General features: G+C 39.5%; 1 protein-coding gene across 3 annotated transcripts in view; it reads left to right on the top strand.

Moving 5' to 3' along the window:
• Positions 1 to 20,182, top strand: part of LOC126469905 (RAB6A-GEF complex partner protein 2) — an 82,673-nt gene that overhangs the window by 36,880 nt on the left and 25,611 nt on the right. The window contains exons 3-4 of one of the 3 annotated variants that reach the window (XM_050097259.1): positions 2,810 to 2,935; positions 3,012 to 3,161. In XM_050097259.1, coding sequence (XP_049953216.1) covers positions 2,810 to 2,935; positions 3,012 to 3,161 — 276 coding nt within the window. The remainder of the gene's footprint in view (positions 1 to 2,809; positions 2,936 to 3,011; positions 3,162 to 20,182) is intronic. The other 2 variants (XM_050097278.1, XM_050097268.1) reach the window with 2 other exon arrangements.

Genomic DNA, 20,182 nt, shown 5'->3' with positions numbered 1-20,182 from the left:
GTATAATGTGACCTTCACTGCATCCCAAAATTGCTTCAAACTCTGACACTTTGTTGCAAATGCTTCAGCAGTTAACTACTAGGCTTTTAATACTCTCACCTGTGGGAGGCATTTCTTCCAATCTTAAAGTGATGCTTCTGGCTTTTCTACAGCTATCATTATCTGAACTGGATGGAGAGCTGCCCCAACTAAAAAAAAAAAAAGTGCTCTCCACTCCCACACAACCCTGGTATTGTGTGTTCAGGAGCACAATGTAACTGCACAGGTTGGTTTTGGGAGAGGGGAGGTATTCTAGCTTGTTAAAGAATTCATCCAAAATGTAGCAAAATTTTAATTCTGTTTGTGTGCCTGTTGATGACTCAGCACTTTCACTATTCAGTTTGTGTCTCGTTTAATCCTGTATATCTTTGTTTTGGGGAAATATCTATATATGAATTTAATTGATTACTAGTCCATTTAAATTGTACCATCAAACTGCAAATACTGTACTTTAGTTTTGAAGTCACTTTCCTTTTATTTGCAAATATGTCTGTAGTTTGAAGTATCCATTTAGACTGGAAACATCTTAGTACTACGACATGTGTGATTGTCTTTCTAAAAATACGTCTGTTCAGCAACCTTGTATACCGTATTTACTCGAATCTAAGCCGCACCTGAAAAATGAGACTCGAAATCAAGGAAAAAAAATTTTCCCGAATCTAAGCCGCACCTGAAATTTGAGACTCGAAATTCAAGGGGAGAAAAAAGTTTTATGACGCACCTCCAAATCGAAACAATGGTGGTCCATTGTAATATGAGGCACAATTTAGGTCGAATGAGGTACAGTATTTTGGTTCGAGTCGTAAGCTTAGCAGTTAAGCTATACCAGGTACCCATTGCTATGCGTCAGGCTCTCCGTCCGTATTTATACGGGTACCTTTCCTTTTTCACGTGCTTCGTCTGGTTTGAATTGATTGCTTATTTTTCTTTGATATGATAAGTGCCGTTCTCTTTGTTATAGGTGTTTACATCACGCTAAGCTAAAAATGTATTACTATACTGTGTCATGCATTGGTTTTTGCATTCTGGGTTTACGGCCTGTTGCCGCTCGCGGCATGGCTTGCTTCTGTGCACGCTACCGCCGCTTACAATTAAAAGAAAAAAAAGAGAGAGGCAAGAGACTGCTATTTGTTGTTACTTACACTGCTGCTTTCTTTGATAATGATCAACAAGAACCAAATAATAGAATGCGTATGATAGAAGATGTTCTGAACGAGAGTTTAGCGAAAATTTTTCTCCGTTTGAAAATCTTTGCAGACGCCTCTTTAGTACATTGCATTCTGCACAGAAATTAGTGATCTTAGATTTAAAAATCTAGTCAATTGCCGTGCTTCATTTCTGACTGTATCACTATTAGGCACAAGAATAATACGAATATAAACATGACATGATATGTATATTCTTCTGCCTTTGCTGTTGTCTCACTCTAGTTTCGTAGTTAATTAGGCAGACAGGTTAAATGAGATAGCAGCAAACACGAAAGAATACATGGCAAAATGTTTATATTCGTATTATTCTTACGGTGAAGAGAATATTGCATGTGATTCACAATTCATAAAAGTTCCTATTAGCAACCATCTCTCCTCAGAGGTAACAAAAAATTCAGTACATAGAGTTGGCCATATTGACAAACATCCCAAACAGTCTCGCCAGTCGGATTTTCGTAGTACATTGAAATGCTGCTAAATTCGAAGATGAACTATACTTAATTTGTATTTACTTGGTTGGATAATGTATAAAAATGCAGTGGTCAAAACTCGGGGCGGAGAAAAAAAGCTTGTCTTCCAAATTTTTTTTTTTAAAGACGCAGAGGTTTTTTGCGCCAGTATTTATCTTTGTGCCTGCAAAGCATGCCTGTGTAGCACTACATATATTCGACGGCAGAAGTTTGTTGTGGTGGCACCTACCAACATTTTTCAGAACTTCCGCTTACTTTGCACTCGATTCTAGGCCGCAGGCGGTTTTTTGGATTACAAAAACCAGAAAAAAAGTACGGCTTAGATTCGAGTAAATACGGTAGATCACTGCCACATATAGCAATGGCCCTATGGATCCAACCCATCAAACAGCAAATGAATTTAGCAGTGTTGATGCTCTGTATTGACACAACCCGTCTTGTGCCACAAGCTGTCTCTTGTCAACAAAACAGAAATACAGCAGGAGTCATGCTGAGTACTACAGAAGGTGGCTCTGTATGTAGAAATATTTCATAGTGAACACAGTTAAGAATATATACATAAAGAATGCAGTCTGTTATGACTATTACATAGCAGTCTAGTTGAAAGTACCAAAGAATATTTATTGTGAAAACAAGTATTCATGAAACCAAAACAAATTTCTGTAAGGCAAATATGACTAGAGATGTAGAGGAGTCAAATGCAAAAAGAGGGGATGGAGATTATTTTGGTGGGGGGAGGGCACAACAGCAATATAATTATGTAGTAAAACCCAAAGTAATGTTTTTCATGAAATGACAAAAATATTCCAGTCAAGAGTCTTTTTATCTGTGTCCAAAAAATTACACTCCCTAGCTCTTCATGCTAACTAATTTTCCTTTTTGTTTTTTGTATATTTAATACCAGTTATTTTGTAGACATGAGTGAAACTCCCCCCCCCCCCCCCCCCCCACACACACACACACACACACACACACACACACACACACCGTAACTTAGCTTTTTTCAGCTCGTAAAGTGTTGCAAAAGATGTGATGTATACATTTACTATGTTTCCATTGTCTGTAATCAAAAATTTGTGTGATTGTTGGTAGTAGATGGGTTGTTTCCAGCCACCTCGTTTGCACCATGCCGGGGAGAGACAGGTCACATAGTTCTTTCTACAAAACCAAAAATTTTGTTCTGTGACCTGCGCCTTGCATCTGGAGAAAGCAAATCTTGTAAGTATAGTATTTAACATGCCAATGCTTAGGAGTTTCTCTCATTGAACCTACAAAAGTTACTCTTTCCTTTCAGATTTATACAGTGAAGTCCTACCTAATGAAGCACCACCTTCATATCGTGGGCAAGCTGTGAAATACTCTTATAAAATAACTATTGGAATGCAGAGGGTAAACAGCCCTATAAAACTACTGAGAGTTCCTCTTCGAGTTTTGGTAGTTAATGGTAAGTTGATACAGAAATGTGAGTATGGTTTGAAGATCTTGTGATTTAACTGGTAAATATCAGAATTTTGTCAGCCAGTGTCAATTTCTGTGTTGTAAATAATTGCAAAATTAGTTATTATGTGAACATTTATCTGCAGGTATTGTAATTAAACTGCTTTTATGTACACTTATGTTCAGAAAAAAAGAACACCTTGAACACTTAGATATAGGATGTTCATATTCACAGGATGTGCACATTAGTATGTTCTGCAGAAATGATTAGTATTTGAACCATGTCGGCCCACAAGTTCAGGGTCAACATCGATATCATGGTGCAATACCACCTACTGTTAAAATGTGCCTGTGGCTCTCGTTGTTGCTATAGACCAAAGTTAGCTGGATCAGTGTGACTTGAACAGATGTGCACAGTACCTCATAGTCATTTGCATGAATCATATCATTAAATCAATGAGTTTGGAAGAGGGTGTATTATTGGCATGAGAGAATGTGGTGCATCCATCTGGGAAACTGCTGCTCATGTGGGATGAAATGTTTCAGCAGTGCAAAGGGTGTTTGCTGAATGGTTCACAAAAGGCTGGAGAACATGACACGATGGGTCAGGACGCACCACGCGAACTGTCCCCCAAGAAGATCAGCAGCTCAAATGGCACTGCAAGAGAGATCTCCATCCTCCTCGGCTCTGACACAACAGTGGAACAGTGCAACATATTGTACACTATCAGGGATAACAGTCCGTCTCCACTTATTACAGCACGAGTTACCTGTGTGTCATCCATTTCTCCGCCTACCTTTGACGAATGTGCAGAAACATGCTGGACAGCAATGGTGTATGGGATGTCTCTGGGGGGGGGGGGGGGGGGGGCAGGTGGTGTTTTCAGATGAATCCAGATTCTCTTTGTTTGAAAATTATGGCGGGATTTTGGTTCACCACAGATGGAGCGGCATCACAATCACTACATTCACACAAGACTTACAGCACCAACTTGAGGCCTTATGGGGCGGGGTGCTATTGGGTACAACCATAAATCACAGTTGGTTTCATGTTCAGCGCACTGCGACCAGTGTGACCTATGAGAAAGACATCCCGTGACCCGTGGCCATACCCTTTCTGCAACATCACTACAGACATCATTTTTCAGCAAGACAGAGCACAACCACATGTTGTTGCATGAACACATGTCTTCTGGTGTTACAGGATGTCAGTTTTTTGCCCTGCCCCACCAGACTTGTCACCAATTGAGAATGTGTGCTGTGACCCAATGCCAGCCACCACAGATGAATTTTGGAACCAGGTGAACACAGCACAGATGGCTATACCACAGGATGGCATCCTGCATGGGAAAGGGTTTTCAGGGCCTGTGGGAGACCCTGTGCATACTAGGCTACAGGATGCATGCTGAATTAAGGTGACTGAAATGTTAATCATATCTACAAAACATACTAATGTACATTTCCTGTGAATATGAATGTGTTATCTCTAGTCATTCAAAGTGTTCTGTTTTTTTTGTGAACATGAGTGTAGTAGAATGGACATTTTAAAAACAAACACATAACGAAGACACTGAACAGTAGGTAGACATATAAAAAAGTTTTACATAAAACACACACACACACACACACACACACACACACACACACACACACACACACACACACAGAGAGAGAGAGAGAGAGAGAGAGAGAGAGAGAGCAGGGGGTGGGGGGTGGAGGGTGGAGACCCTACCCATATGGGGCGAACAGGACTGGTGAATGAAAGAATAGGAGAGCAAGAGAAACATTCCTCTACAGTTCTGCCTCCTAAACATCTTTGTGTGTGTAGATATACGGTCTACCACCAGCATGGCAAGCTTTTCCTGGAATAATATTTCTATTCTGCTCCCTTTCTATGTATCACAGTCCCTAAGCTTCACAGTATCCCTTCAGTTTGTGTCTTTGTGTTCACCCCACCTGCTCCATCCAAAATGCTCACTTGCCCAAGAGTTAGTGAATGTCATTACTGATGTGATTACTTATGTTCCAGCCCACATGTTGCATTTTAGTATCAGTTGTTTTTTACAGAAAAAATTTATTTCAGGGAAAGCAAACACGGAAACAGTAGAAATATGTGGTGAGTGTACAGAAGTTTGCCCCCATAAATTTGTTCAGGGTCAGAGGGAGATCTGACTTGGACAGTCCGGGCTGTAGGCATCAGAAGGAGTTTTTAAATAAAAGAGTTAGTTTAAAGTTGGCTCATTGTATTCAGTAGATGGAATACATACGGGCATGCCCAGGTCAACATTTGAGGCCATCAACCAGCCAGTGGTGTCATGAAAAGAAGTTACTTTTCTTGTCAGAATAAAAAGTGAGAAATAAGGAGAGTAGGAGAAGGATCATGTCATAACTAGCTGAAAACTGGTGCCAGAGAGTGAGGCCAGTCTGCTTGTGGATTTGACAGTTGTAAGCCGATAAGGTACAGCAGATACCTAGCCCAGCCTTGTAGGTTTTTTGATGTCATAAGAAATCATCTTAGTTATGGTTTTGTTACATGCTTCTCTTTTCATTTTGCTTTAGGATGAAAAAGGGTTGTCCTCAATTTCTTGATTCTCAGAAGCTTACAACTTAGATGAATAATGAAGCTATGAAATTTGTCCCTTGGTCTGTGTGTACTGTGTCCGGACTTCCAAAAGGTAGAACCAATTGCACAGGGACCAGAAAATGTAGCATCTGTTTTTGGCAAAATTCACATTTTGACTGGAATGCACTTTTTGACTGGAATTTTTGCTTTTCCACAAACTTCAAAACCATTTTTCTTCCGAAATGGCCTTTGTTTTCTTCGTTTGGCTGTATGTAAGCTTTCAAAAACGATTGTTCTGTTCAAAAGGAGCAGCATTTTCCTGCCAGTGAAGTGAATGCATCTCCAATATAAGGTATTTCCAGATATTATTTGTCTTTTCTCACCCAATTTGAAGATCAAAAAATCTACTGACTACTAATTTTCTGTTTTCACGGGTATTCATAGAACTACGACCCATGCTTGACAATGCTACAGATAGAATTGACAAGGCACTTAGCACAGTAGTAGAACCGAGCATACAGCAACTTGATTTTAAAGTTATGGGGAGAATTTCAGCACCATTGAAAAACATTACAAATTTTGTTTTGCAATTGCTGTAGTGCAAAGGCCGGGCACTGCAGGCTGTTGTTGCAGATGGCCACAAGTGTAAGCAGATGAGAATTTTGACCGCCACAGGGGAATGAGTGGTATGGGGAAACAAACCCCGCCTTCATTTCGCTGGGGGCCAGCCTAGAGCAGTACCGACACAATGCCACATGGATTGTTGATCTCTTCTGGTGTTGTAAGAGCCATAATCGAAATCCGTGATGGACTGGGATTAATCGCGTCATGTATTTCAAAATAAGAAAAGAAAACAAGTAATGTACTACACAAAGTATTTGGGGATGGCTACCGCTCAATTGTTAGTTGAAGTCAGCAGAGTATTGTCAGTGACGTAGTTCAGGCCCGACCTCTAGTGGTAATTAGTCAGAGTTCAGGGAATAGTCATGGGGGACTGGAATTCAATAGTAGGAAAAGGAAGAGAAGTTAAAAGTAGTGGGGAATATGGACTGGGGGTAAGGAATGGAACAGGAAGCCACCTAGTAGAATTTTGCAAAGAGTGTAACTTAATAATATGTGGTTTAAGAGTCATGAAAATAGGTTATATGTGTGGAAGAGACCTGGAGACATTGGAAGGTTTCAGATAGATTATATAATGGTAAGACAGAAATTTAGGAACTAGGTTTTAAACTGTAAGACATTTTCAGGAGCAGATGTGGACTCTGGCCACAATTTATTGGTTATAAACTGTAGACCAAAACTGAAGAAACTGCAAAAAGATAGGAATTTAAGGAGATGGGCCCAGGATAATCCGAAAGAACCAGAGGCTGTAGAGAATTTCAGAGAGAGCATTAGGAAACAGTTGACAAGAACAGGGGAAAGACGCACAGTAGAAGAAGAATGGATAGCTTTGATAGATGAAAGAGTGAAGGCAGCAGAGGATCAAGTAGGTAAAAAGACGAGGGTTAATAGAAATCTATGGGTAACAGAAGAGATACCTGTGACAAATCAAACTGGGATCTTTTTACTTTCTCTTTTGTTTTGCCATCTGCTCCTTAAACTCATTTTTTTCATTTTTGATCTAATTACTAATAACATATGTGAGAATAATTTGCACTTTCATAAAAGGGAAAGGTTGGCCCTCAGTTTTAAAGACTATAGCACCAGATCTAATTTTGTGCTTAGTTTTGTGTAATTTCCTAATTTATTTTGACTATTCCTGGTTAATATCTTTCGTTATAGGGTGAAATAAGTAATTGTTTTGGAACTTAAATTCTATTGTTGACTTACAAACAAATGTAAATTCTGTACTAATTATGAACATTTGGATGGTGTAGTACTAGTATCCTTAAAGTGTCTGGCACTATTCAAATATGTATTAGCAAAGCCAGCCCTTCATTAATTCCGAAGTAATTACCAGTTTTGCCAAAAGTATTGTTTTTATAAATATATCTGTTAATTTCATCATTTAAACAAATAATTCGGCTTAACTCTTCTAGTAGAAGAAACTGTTAAAAAGATGGAATTTTTTGATATATTCAGAAAATTTGATGACTTATGTTTTAATTTTAATTTCTGTGACTTAAACATTGAACAGTGTATAGTTTCAGTGCCTATTATTGTGATGATATATATAATGGCCTGAATTTTGGTCACAAGACAGTCAATCCACAGCCAATTTTCAGACAAGGAAGCCGTATTGGTTAGATCAACAATAATGCATCAACTTAACAGTGAAATAAGTGTAAGACAAATAATCTGTGTGTTAAAACAATGACAGTTGTCTGTTCAATACGTACTGTATGATTCTGCAAGAACTGCGTCGTTACATATTTACTGCTCATAGTTGTTCAACACCAAACTATTGTAGCAGTATGCTGATGTTTGCCTGTAAACTATTGATAAGGCTTTTCAAAAGTTAACCAATAGTGAACTGGCCAGATTAACTGTGTAAAATTGGGGGGTTGTGAACAGTGAAAGTAAAGAACTGTGAAACACAACTGAGCACTGTCGGCTACATTATTTACAGAAATTAGTGTTGAACTTCCATCAATGAAGAAATAAAGCAAGCGAACATAACATATTGAATTTAATTGGTGAAAGGTGAAAATATAAAAATGCAGTAAATGAAGCGGGTGAAAAGGAATACAAACGTCTCAAAAATGAGATCGACAGGAAGTGCAAAATAGCTAAGCAGGGATGGTTAGAGAACAAATGTAAGGATGTAGAAGCATGTATCACTAGGGGTAAGACAGATACTGCCTACAGGAAAATTAAAGAGATTTTTGGAAAAGAGGGAGCCACCGGTATGAATATGAAGAGCTAATATGTAAAACCAGTCCTAAGCAAAGAAGGGAAAGAAGCAGAAAGGTGGAAGGAGTACAGTATATAGGGGGTCTATACAAGGGTGATGCAATTGAAGGCAATATTATGGCAATGGAAGAGGACATAAATGAAGATGAAATGGGGTATGTAATACTCCATGAAGAGTTTGACAGAGAACTGAAAGACCTAAGTCGAAACAAGGCACTGGGAATAGACAGCATTCCATTAGAACTACTGATAACGTTGGAAGAGCTAGCCACGAAAAAACTCTTCCATCTGGTGAGCAAGATGTATGAGACAGGTGAAATACCCTCAGACTTCAAGAAGAATATAATAATGCCAATGTCAAACAAGGCAGGTGCTGACAGGTGTGAAAATTACCAAACTATAAGTTTGATAAGTCACAGTTGCAAAATACTAAGACGAATTCTTTACAGACTAATGGAAAAACTGGTAGAAGCTGACTTCGGGGAAGATCAGTGTGGATACCATAGAAATGTAGGAACATGCGAGGCAAAACTGACCCTACGACTTACCTTAGAAGATAGGTTAAGGAAAGGCAAACCTATGTTTCTGGCATTTGTTGACTTAGAGAAAGCTTTTGACAATGTTGACTGAAATACTCTCTTTCAAATTCTGAAGGTGGCAGGGGTAAAACACAGGGAGCGAAAGGCTATTTACAATTTGTACAGAAACCAGATGGCAGTTATAAGAGTAGAGGGGCATAAAAGGGAAGCAGTGGTTGAGAAGAGAGTGAGACAGGCTTGTAGCCTATCTCTGGCGTTATTCAATGTGTATACTGAGCAAGCAGTAAAGGAAACAAAAGAAAAACTTGGAGTAGGCATTAAAATCCATGGAGAAGAAATAAAAAGTTTGAAGTTTGCTGATTACATTGTAATTCTGTAAGAGACAGCAAAGGACCTGAAAGAGCAGCTGAATGGAATGGACAGTGTCTTGAAAGGAGGATATGAGATGTACATCAACAAAAACAAAACAAGAATAATGGACTGTAGTTGAATTAAATCAGGTGATGCCAAGAGAATCAGATTAGGAAACGAGACACTTAATGTAGTAGAAGAGTTTTGCTATTTTGACAGAAAAATAACAGATGATGGCTGAAGTAGAGAGGATATAAAATTTAGACTGGCAATGGCAAGAAAAGCATTTCTCAAGAAGAGAAATTTGTTGACATAGAGTATAGATTTAAGTGTCAGGAAGTCTTTTCTGAAAATATTTGTGTGGAGTGTTAGCCAAGTTTGGAAGTGAAACATGGACGATAACTAGTTTAGACAAGAAGAGAATAAAAGATTATGAAATGTGGTGCTACGGAAGAATGCTGAAGATTGTATGGTTAAATCATGTAACTAATGAGGAGGTACTGAATAGAATTGGAGACAAAAGAAATTTGTGGCACTACTTGACTAGAAGAAGGGATCGGTTGGTAGGACACATTATGAGGCATCAAGGGATTGCCAGTTTAGTATTGGAGGGAAGTGTGGAGGATAAAAATCATAGAGATGAATACACAAAGCAGATTCAGAAGGGTGTAGGTTTCAGTAGTTATTTTAAGATGAAAAGGCTTGCACAGGACAGAGTAGCAAGGCGAGCTGTATCAGATCAGTCTCTGGATTGAAGACCACCACCACCACCACAGTAACAACAACAACAACAACAACATCATAGTTCAAAACATCCGACACATAATTTGCCACATTAAAATTGCCCGCATTATACTATCTTTTGAGGTTTAGCTAACAAACAAACAAACAAACATACACTTGTCTTTCTTATAAAATGCTAGGTCCCATGGTTAAATACTACATTGCATTACCTGACATGTATATTGAAAAGACCATTCAGCTGTCCACAACTGGCACGACACCAGATCATTGGGCGCATTGATACAGTGTTGTGTTCGTACATATTATTTTGCAAGTAGGTTGTGCACCTAATCTTTCCAAACTGGGCTTCAACAGATGACGTACAATGCCAGTAACTGCCTCCATTTCGATGTTGTATGCAGAAAATAAAGCTATTGCAAACCTTCTCCGATAAATAGCAGATTTGAATACAGTTCGCTTTGAAACAATGTCTATTAAGTGATTTCACGTTTTTGCATTTTGTGGCAGAATTCGCATCTATTTTGCATTTGTCACAAAAACTGAATTTTTCCAGTCCCTGCTGATGCATAAGGAATGCGTTTCCCATGCTGTTTGCTGCCATGTCAGTGATTGGAACCAAGAAAAAGAAACATGAGAACTGATAATTTATTCTTATTTTCTTGCTGGGTTTGTAGAAATTCACCTAGGATGTTCAGAGCTACTATTTCTATGGATCTGGAAGCTTTGGGCAGTGTTTACAGTGGAATTTTAGGATTAATCTGTTGTGCACACTGTGCACAAGGAATGCAGAGGCAGATATTCCTTTCAGTATGATGCAGTTGACCTTCCCACTAACATTTAGTTGTGACATGGACGTTTGTTGCCCATTTCCTGCTATGGTAAATACCAACTTTGGGCACAAATTCTAGTGGGCAACAAGTTGCTGAAATTCCTCATCTTTTTCCTGTGCCTCTTTCACTTCGGCTATGACCACTTTGTCTGATTGAACTACATGGATTTTGAATTTTGGTGAAGGTTGCTGGGCTTACTTCGGACTTCGCAATAATACTCACTAAGTTTTAGGGACCATTGTGTCAATTGACTACTCAGTTATTTTAAATGTGGAAGTCAACATGATCAGTGACTACTGTAAGTCTGCAGCACCCAGAATGGGAAGAAGAAACAAATTGAAAATTCACAGCCCAAGAGGATATGTCATGTTGTTTTGTGATTACAAAATCTAGTCAAATTTAGAAAGAACTTGACAATATGACCCCACATATCAGTGTGGCACTGCATCATCTCTGGCCTGGTTTTATGCACTGATTCAGTTGGGTAGGGTGTCATAATGCCATTGTATCCTCTCCTGAGGCAAGCAGGCTCACAACTGTTGTAACTAGTCTTTGCTATCATGGATACTGGCACTGGAAAGGTGTTGACATCCAAGCTGGTCCCACATATGTTCTACTGCGTAGAGATCTGAGGATCTTGCTAGACACAGGAGTCCCCCAGTATCACATAGTTCACAGACACATATGCCATGTGTGGATGAGCAATATCACGTTGAAAAATAGCACCATGATACTGTCACATGAGAAGTAACACACGAGTATGTCTGTGACATGCCATTGTGCTGTCAGAGTCCCCTCAATCACTACCAGCTTTGACCTGAAGTCATACCCAATCGCTGTCCACACCGTGATGCCAAGAGTACCACCACTGTTGTTCTCCAAAACATTGAAAGAATGAGATCTCTGTCTCTCCCCAGGTTGCCACCATAGTCACCAACAGTGGTCACCAAATGTAGTGTAAAACCACAATTCATCACTGAAGACACTGTGACACCACTCATCAGCAGTCTTCGCTTTCCCAATCATGGCACCACCCCAAAAGCAGCCCTTTGCATTGTAGCGCTAATGACAGCATGTGCATGGGATTTTAATTCCCTAGTACAGGTGTTTCTAGCCTGTGACGGATCATGTGGTATCACACACACAATGTTGCAAGTTGTCCATTACTTGTTAACAGATGGCAGGTGTGGGTGTAAAAGGGGTTATGATGTGCTTGGTGCACAGTACGGCAATCTTACCTTGGGTCAGATGTGGTCATCTGGAACCTCGACAATGAGTATACGTGTCTTCATGTACCCATGCAACCCATTGTCAGGCCACAGTCACATCCGAATGTCCCACAAATCTGGATGTCACATAATTCAACCAGTTGGTCAAATGTAGACCCACAATTAAGCCTCTTTCAAACTCTTACCAGGTGCTGATAATACTGTCTCAGAGTAGTGTATTTCTGCTTTGTTAACTTGTTGGGACACTTAACCAACTGGTTTCTCAACACTATCTTGTTCTTGGTTTAGTCCACAGCCAAGAGCATAATCGGCATCACACAATAAAATGAATGGTTTTTTAAAGGCTGAATAAGCTAATGCAGGGGATTTTGTCAAATGTCTTTCATTTGCTGCATCACATACCGATGGGATGATTCTCTCTTTCTCAGTAATTTAGTCATAGGCTTTGTGATTAATGCATAATCTTGCACAAATATGCAGTAATAGTTTGCAAAACTATGAAATGATTGTAGTTCTTCTATGTTTTGTGCTGCAGAAAAGTCGTCAGTGGCCTCTGTGAGATGTGGATCATGTTAAAACCTGCAGAACTTATAATGTGGCCCAGATATTGCACTTGAGACTTCTCAGAAAAACACTTCTCTAATTTTAGGCTCAGATTTGCACTTTGTAAACATGACTGTACTCTTCTTTAGTATTTTCAATCCACATAATAGGAAGTCTCTACGAACTGCTGAAAAGTGGCAGGTGCATTTCCTAGTCCAGAAGGCATTCTGAGGAATTCTTATAGCCCAGGAGGTACAACAATGCTGGCTGGAGTCTGTTTGATGATAACCTGACCTCATATCTAGTGTGGTGAAATATTTGCAGTTTCCCAAGTGGTTGAGTTTTTTGTCAACAAGGAGGAGGATTAACTATCAGCTGTTGTAAGTCAATTTACTGCAGTATATTTTTCCCCATCGATACATTTTTTAGGCATTATGACAATGGGCGATGGCCACACGCTAGAGGAATGCTGAATTATTCATGCACCTGTATGCTATTGACTGCTTCTTTTCTGCAATGGACTGCAGATGATAGATGACTTGGTAAGGCTTCTGAGGTATCGACCATGCGTCTCCACTCAAATTTCATTCTGTGTAAAATGTGTGACTGGTAAAAACATTCTTTTCTCAAATAGCCATGCGGTTTCCTCGTAAAGCAGATACAACAGGTTCCCATCCTGTTTCAATAAATGCATTAATTTCTCTCTCAATTGATTTTTTATACGTGGCATGAGTGTGTATTCTTCTCAGTTCGACAGTGTTCTTTTATTCCTCATGGATTGCGTTCCGTGTCCTCTAATACAATTGTGACGTTAAAGTTTCCTGTGACCCTGTTTCTTCGGTCTGAAACTTTTCAGCATCTACTGCTTCTGTTTCTTGCACACTGCCCAGTATGGTTACACATGGAATTATTATTTCTTGCATGCCAAAACTGTGTCCAAGTACATGAGAATACACATTTCTTTATTAACATTTTCAGCTCATTTAATGTCTCTTTTTCCATGTACTCAGAGGTGAACTAGAACTTTGTATCTGGTCAGTGGATCGACGAGAACTATAATTCCTGTGGTCTCTTGAATCATGGTTGCTGCCCAGATAATTATTCCTGTTCCACCATGAATGATTTCAGGGATTTGCACTTTCTAAAGTTAGATGTGCAGTTTGGTGTAAACTTGGTTAATAGGCCTACACTAAGATACACAGTTTGGTGTAAACTTGGGGAACAGGCCTTTTCCTCTGGGCCATTTATGCCATAGCAATGCTGTCTCCACTATATCAGGGCCATAAGAGTCACCAAGTTGAACAGGTTGTGATCTCTGTGAAAGTAGCATAGGAAATAATTCACAAGGATAACACCAAAATCCTGTTCTCTTTTCCCCAACACTTTGGCATCAAATTTTCCTTCACTGGTCTCCATCTCAACATGTCATGTCCCAAACAGACTAATATTTACTGTCCCCAATCCATTGATGTGACAGTGTGGTGGCTTTAATGTCTGCTTATCACCAAGAGAGAAAAGTAATAGGCACACTTGAGCATCCCTGTGTATTAAAGTTCTTCCTGGTTTTTCCTTTATTTTGCCTTTTACAATCACGTTTGGCACCTTATTTAATCCCTGAAAACTAAGGAGATTAACAGTTTTTAATGAGACCTCAGAGCACCAGCTACACTGGATCCTATCCCATTTCCCAATCTATATTCTCCATACCCTTGAAATCCTCTGTGAATGGACACAGTTGACAAGTGAGCAACTGATCTCTGTACAGTGCGAACAGCAGGGGGCCTGACACCTATCAGTTGTATGCCTTGGGAGCGTACAATATCTATAATGTGATGCCGTAGTGAATACAGGACACAAATCTTTCCCACAAGAAGATTACCAAACGAAATAGTTAACATCTTCTCTTATCAGTGCCTGGTGCACAGTCTCTAATAGAGACGGAGATGACATTGCCTTTATTTCTTTGCCAGTTTGTGAGTTTATCCCCTTGTTAAACAAATCCACAACTCTTGCCTTTGCCATTTCAGGGAGCATATCATATCTCCCTCTGTCCAAAATAGACGTAGAGCTCATTGGATCCAATTGGCAAAAGCAGTGAAATCTTCCGCATTCTGCTGATGGAGAGTGAACAGCTTGTAATGGTAAAAACTCTCAGCCTTTTTGTTGATATAGTGGTCAGATAATGTCTTGGTCAGCACTTCAAAGCTACTGGCTTTCCGTACTGATTCAAATGAGGCATCTCCAGCCAACTTTAGCTACATGGTATTCAATGAAATCCATCAGGCCAAGAACACATTCGGCCAACACTGCACACATACTGCAAAAATTCATTGATATTTTCTGATATCTTCCCTGAGAATGGAGGTATGAAGTTAACTGTGGGAAAACTTTTTTGCACACTGGACAGTGATACAAGCGAAGGAATTCCAGCGTATGTAATGGACTCATCAAGAGTTGTCCAGTGTTTAAGCCTACTTTCAATCAGATGGTGACTTTTTTTGCTTGCAGCTGTTCCTGCAATTCCAGATTCCTAAGGGCATGGGCTGCTATCTTATCCTGCAAGGCTATAAGTGGACCACTACCGGCCATCTATGCAGTACTTTCCATTTCCGAGCAGGTAGTGGGCATTTTTGTCCACTAAAATTGGTAATGAGCTGTGCACAGCAAAAACTTAAACAAAACACAGACTCTGCCCCAGAAAATACAACATAAAAATACTGTTCTCTTCTCCAAAGACTGTCATCTCAGCATCCCTGTCTAGGCAAGTGGGCAGTTGTAAAATGATGCTTTAGCAACACTTAAAATACTCATTGATATTGAGGCAAAGACGGTGAGGCATTAGTGGCTTGGGTGGTGAAGCGACGACCCCATGGCTGCAGTAATTTGGAACTGTGACGGACAGTGGCTGGCTGAGTGTGTTGTTGTGGAATGTGCTGATGTCATGGCAGCCGATGGGTGGCATGCAAGGGGCTGACTGTGTACCAACTATCTCTCATGGCCCTGCTAACTTCTGACACTTTACTCGTGGCAAATGTTGCCACAAAATTATGGTCTCCCTTATAGATTGAAAGATGAGGTATCCCTCTTCTGACATCAGCTGGTTCAGGTGCAGAGGGTCTGGCCAGGACAGGCAAGGAAGTGGGCATCCAAAAGGAATTGCTGTAATGAGAGAGTTAATAAAAGTGTAATGAGAGAGTCAATAAAAGTTAACTCGGTGTATTCTTCAGATGGAATACATATGGGCATGCCCAGGTTGGCCTATGAGGATACGAGACATGTAGGGAGATCATAAAAAACTGTTACTTAGTGTCAGAATTAAGTCTGCATGAGAAATTTTACATACCAATTAGACTGGCTTGATGACTGCAGAATATGTTAGAGTGTTAACAAGTTTGTCCTGTAAACGGACCTGGTGAGGTTTAATCTGTATAGTGTAGTTTTGTCTTAATTAGCTGATGTTGTATTGTGTTCATTTTGTGCTAAACTTGTTATTGTGTGCTTTATAAAATGAACAGGTACATAAACAACGAGCTAGTTGGCAGTCACATTAGTATGAAGCCACAGGATGCACTGTGATTACTGAAAGATAGTACATTGAAATTTCGCAATTTGAAGGCTATTTTATAGCTGTTTACCATTATTTGAGAAAAACATAAATGCCAGTATAGGACAGTGAAGAACAGTGAGAACTATGGGCAACCAGGCATTCCAGCATTTCAAAACAATGCCCTCCACTGCCGCCACCACCACCAGAGCAGTGAGTCATGCAGCCCATGCACAGGAGGAAGTTCTATGAGCAGGAGATTATCCAAAGTGATCATTTTTTTCTTTTTTTCCCATCGAGCCATGAAGACAGCATCAGTGTCTCAACAGTGTTAATTTGCCCATTTCTTCCTCCATATGGGTGAGGCTATTTTTACAAAGGATTAAGTTTTAAACATTCTCAACTGGTGCCAGTGGTTGTATGAAAATCCCCATTTTCTTCAAGAACTTGTTCACTGAGAAAGAGTTTTGGTGAATGTCTTGTCATAAATAAATATTGACAAATTGATCAGTTTTTTCCTTCCATATGTCTGGTTAAATAAAGAGAATTATTTATAAATCTTGCTAGTGGAATTGCCTATACTTCTGGAAAATATTTCTCTCCTCTGTGACAGAGAATGTTACTCCATTAAGGCAGTGCTATACAACATTGCACTCCAGCAGTAGACAGTGCATCATTAAAGTATTTGGGTTCATGTAGATTTGGTATGGCGGTACCTAGTGGTAGTCTCCTAGATTATCTTTGAACCATTTTGTGTATAATTTTATGAAATGTCACTTTATGAAATATGAGTCAACAATGATCAAGAGCTGCTTGCAAGCACTATTGAGGCTACAGTAATCATTTGAAACACACCAAGGATTTCAGAGAAGGTAAACTGCTCATTTATTTGGTAGTGTCTACTACAAGGCAATGTTGAAGTTATGATTTTAAGCTCTTTCTATGAAAGAACGTGACATGAAAAGCAAAAGTGTTATAAATATAGTGTAAGTTTTCTTTTCCGTAAGTGTGCCATTTTAATGTACTGATCTTCCTGTTAGAATAAAAGTTTCTGTTGTTATCATACATTTAAAAAAATTAAAACATGCTGCATTTGGATTTTATTCCTAACAGTGTTGCACCTATGATACCTGACATGAGATATTGAACACATACGGGCCGTATGAATTGCCTCAGGTTTGTTTGACCCATGGGAGACTGTTATAGAGATGCTGAATAAACAGAAATGGCAAACTCTTGAAGATAAGCATAAACTCTCCTGAGAAAGCCTTCTTACAAAGCTTCAAGAACTGGCTTTAAGTGATGAATTTAGGAAGATACTATAACCCACTACATATTGCTTCTGTAGGGATCACGAGGACAATATTGGCAAGCTTGGAGGCATTTAAACATTCTTCCCATGCAACATACATGGATGGATTAGGCAGAAATCCTGATAAATCTAAGAAATGGTACAATGGGACATAACCCTTTACCGTGCACTTCACAATGGTTGGCAGGAATATGGATGTAGTAGTAATAGTATTAGTAGTACATCACATCAGCTACTCAGTGTAGTACAGTGTATTTCTTAAAACTACTGTCAACGAGAAGATTGGTCTGAACACCACAGTGCTTTATTGCACATGGTTCTCCTCGGTGTGGAATGTAGTGAAACGAGGGACGGGGCATCCGGCCACATCACTATTGAACTAAATGGAAGGCATGTAAAGGATGATTCACAGATAGCAAATATATTTAATAATCATTCCTTAAATATAGTAGAAAGTGTAGAAACAAACAGTTCAAGAGAAACATCACAGCAGTAAGTTGGAAAAAGTAATTCTCATTAAATTTAATCGTATGAATGAATCCTGAAATTAAGAAAATTATACGTTTTCTCAAAAATAAAAGCTCATCTGGTTTGATGGTGTTTCTAAGAGAGTACTAAAGATTTGTTTTCATATAATAAGACCACTCTTTTCAGAAATGCATTGGCAAACCTGCCCAATATTGTTAGGCCCCCTGCGAGCACGCAGAAGTGCCGCCACACAACATGGCAAGGATTCAACTTATGTCTGAAGCAGTGCTGGAGGGAACTGACACCATGAATACTGCAGGGCTGTCCATAAATACGTAAGAGTACAAGGGGGTGGAGATCTCTTCTGAACAGCATGTTGCAATGCATCCCAGATGTGTTCAGTAATGTTCATGTCTGTCGGAATGCACAATGAATGCAGGTGATCAGACAGGATGCTTACATACATGTCGCTTGCCAGAGTCATATCTAGACGTATCAGGGGTCCCATATCACTCCAAATGCACATGCCCTACAGCATAGAGCCTTCACCAGCTTGAACAGTCCCCTGTTGACATGCAGGGTCCATGGCTTCATGAGGTTGTTTCTGTACCTGTACACATCCATCCACTCAATAAAATTTGAAATGAGATTTGTCTGACCAGGCAACATGTTTCCAGTCATCAGCAGTCCAATGTCAGTGTGGACAGGGCCAGGTGAGGCGTAAAGATTTGTGTCATGCAGTCATCAAGGGTACACGAGTGAGCCTTTGTCTCCGGAAGCCATATCAATGAGATGTTTCATTGGCTAGTTAACACACTGACACTTGTTGTCGGTCCAGCACTGAAATCTGCAGCAATTTGTGGAAAGATTGCACTTCTGTCTCATTGAACAATTCTTTTTATTCATTGTCAGTCCCACTCTTGCAGTACGTTTTTCCAGATGCAGCAATGTCGGAGATTTGATGTCTTCCCAGATTCCTGATATTCACACTTCACATGTGAAATGGTCGTATGGAAAAATCCCCACTTCATCGCTACCTCAGAGATGTGTGTCATAGCTCATTCAAACTCACTTAAATATTGATAGCCTGCCATGATAGCAGCAGTAACTGATCTAACAACTGCACCCGACATTTGTTGTCTTATATAGGCGTTGTTGATTGTAGGCCATATTCTGCCTTTTTTTATGTATCTCTGTATTTGAATATACATGCCTATACCGGTTTCTTTGGCAGTTCAGTGTACGTAATGCATCACTAACTCGAGACATTTTTCCATAGAGATTAAAACATGCCGTTGTTAAACCCCTCTATACTGACATGTTTCTCCACTGACATCATTTCCCAAAATTCTTGTGAAGGTGATGTAAGAATATTCTAAACTAGTATCCCAGCTGAGCAACAATAACATTCTCAGTAAATCACAGTTTAGAGTTGCTCAACTGAGAATGCCATTGATTTACACATTCACGCACCAAATTTTACAAGCATTAAATAACAAAATAGCACCAGTTGGTATTTTCTACAACCTGTCTAAGGCATTTGACTGTGCGAATCACAGTATTCTCCTAGTTAACTGAAGTTTTATGGGATCGATGGTAGAGCAAACCATGGACAGTCTCATATCTACCCAAAAGAATGTAGAAACCAATGTAATCAGGGAAGATTCTTCTTAGGTGGGAGGTGGGAGAAATCACACATGGGGCTCTCTAAGGTCCAATCTTAGGTTCACTGTTGTTCCTCATATATGTAAACAATCTTCTGTCTAATATACAAGAAGCCGAATCAGGTCTTTCTGTGGATTACACTAATATTTTAACCAATCCAAGCATACATACAGCAAAATAAGAAATGGTAAACAGTGTTCATCAAAAATAAAAGTATCATTTACCAGTTTTTCGTGAATGGTCTCACTCTCAATTTTAAAAGGCCAACATATTCAGTTCTGCACACAGAAGTACTACACCAATAATAACTGTAACACATGGTGAGAAAATAATAAATAAGGCGAAAACTTCACAATTCTTATTTGTCCATGCTGACAAGAGTTTCAA

This window comes from Schistocerca serialis, chromosome 1 (genome assembly GCF_023864345.2).
Source record: "Schistocerca serialis cubense isolate TAMUIC-IGC-003099 chromosome 1, iqSchSeri2.2, whole genome shotgun sequence".
Lineage (NCBI taxonomy): Eukaryota > Metazoa > Arthropoda > Insecta > Orthoptera > Acrididae > Schistocerca > Schistocerca serialis.
Note: the sequence above shows the minus strand (reverse complement) of the source record. Positions and strands in the feature narration are given on the sequence as shown.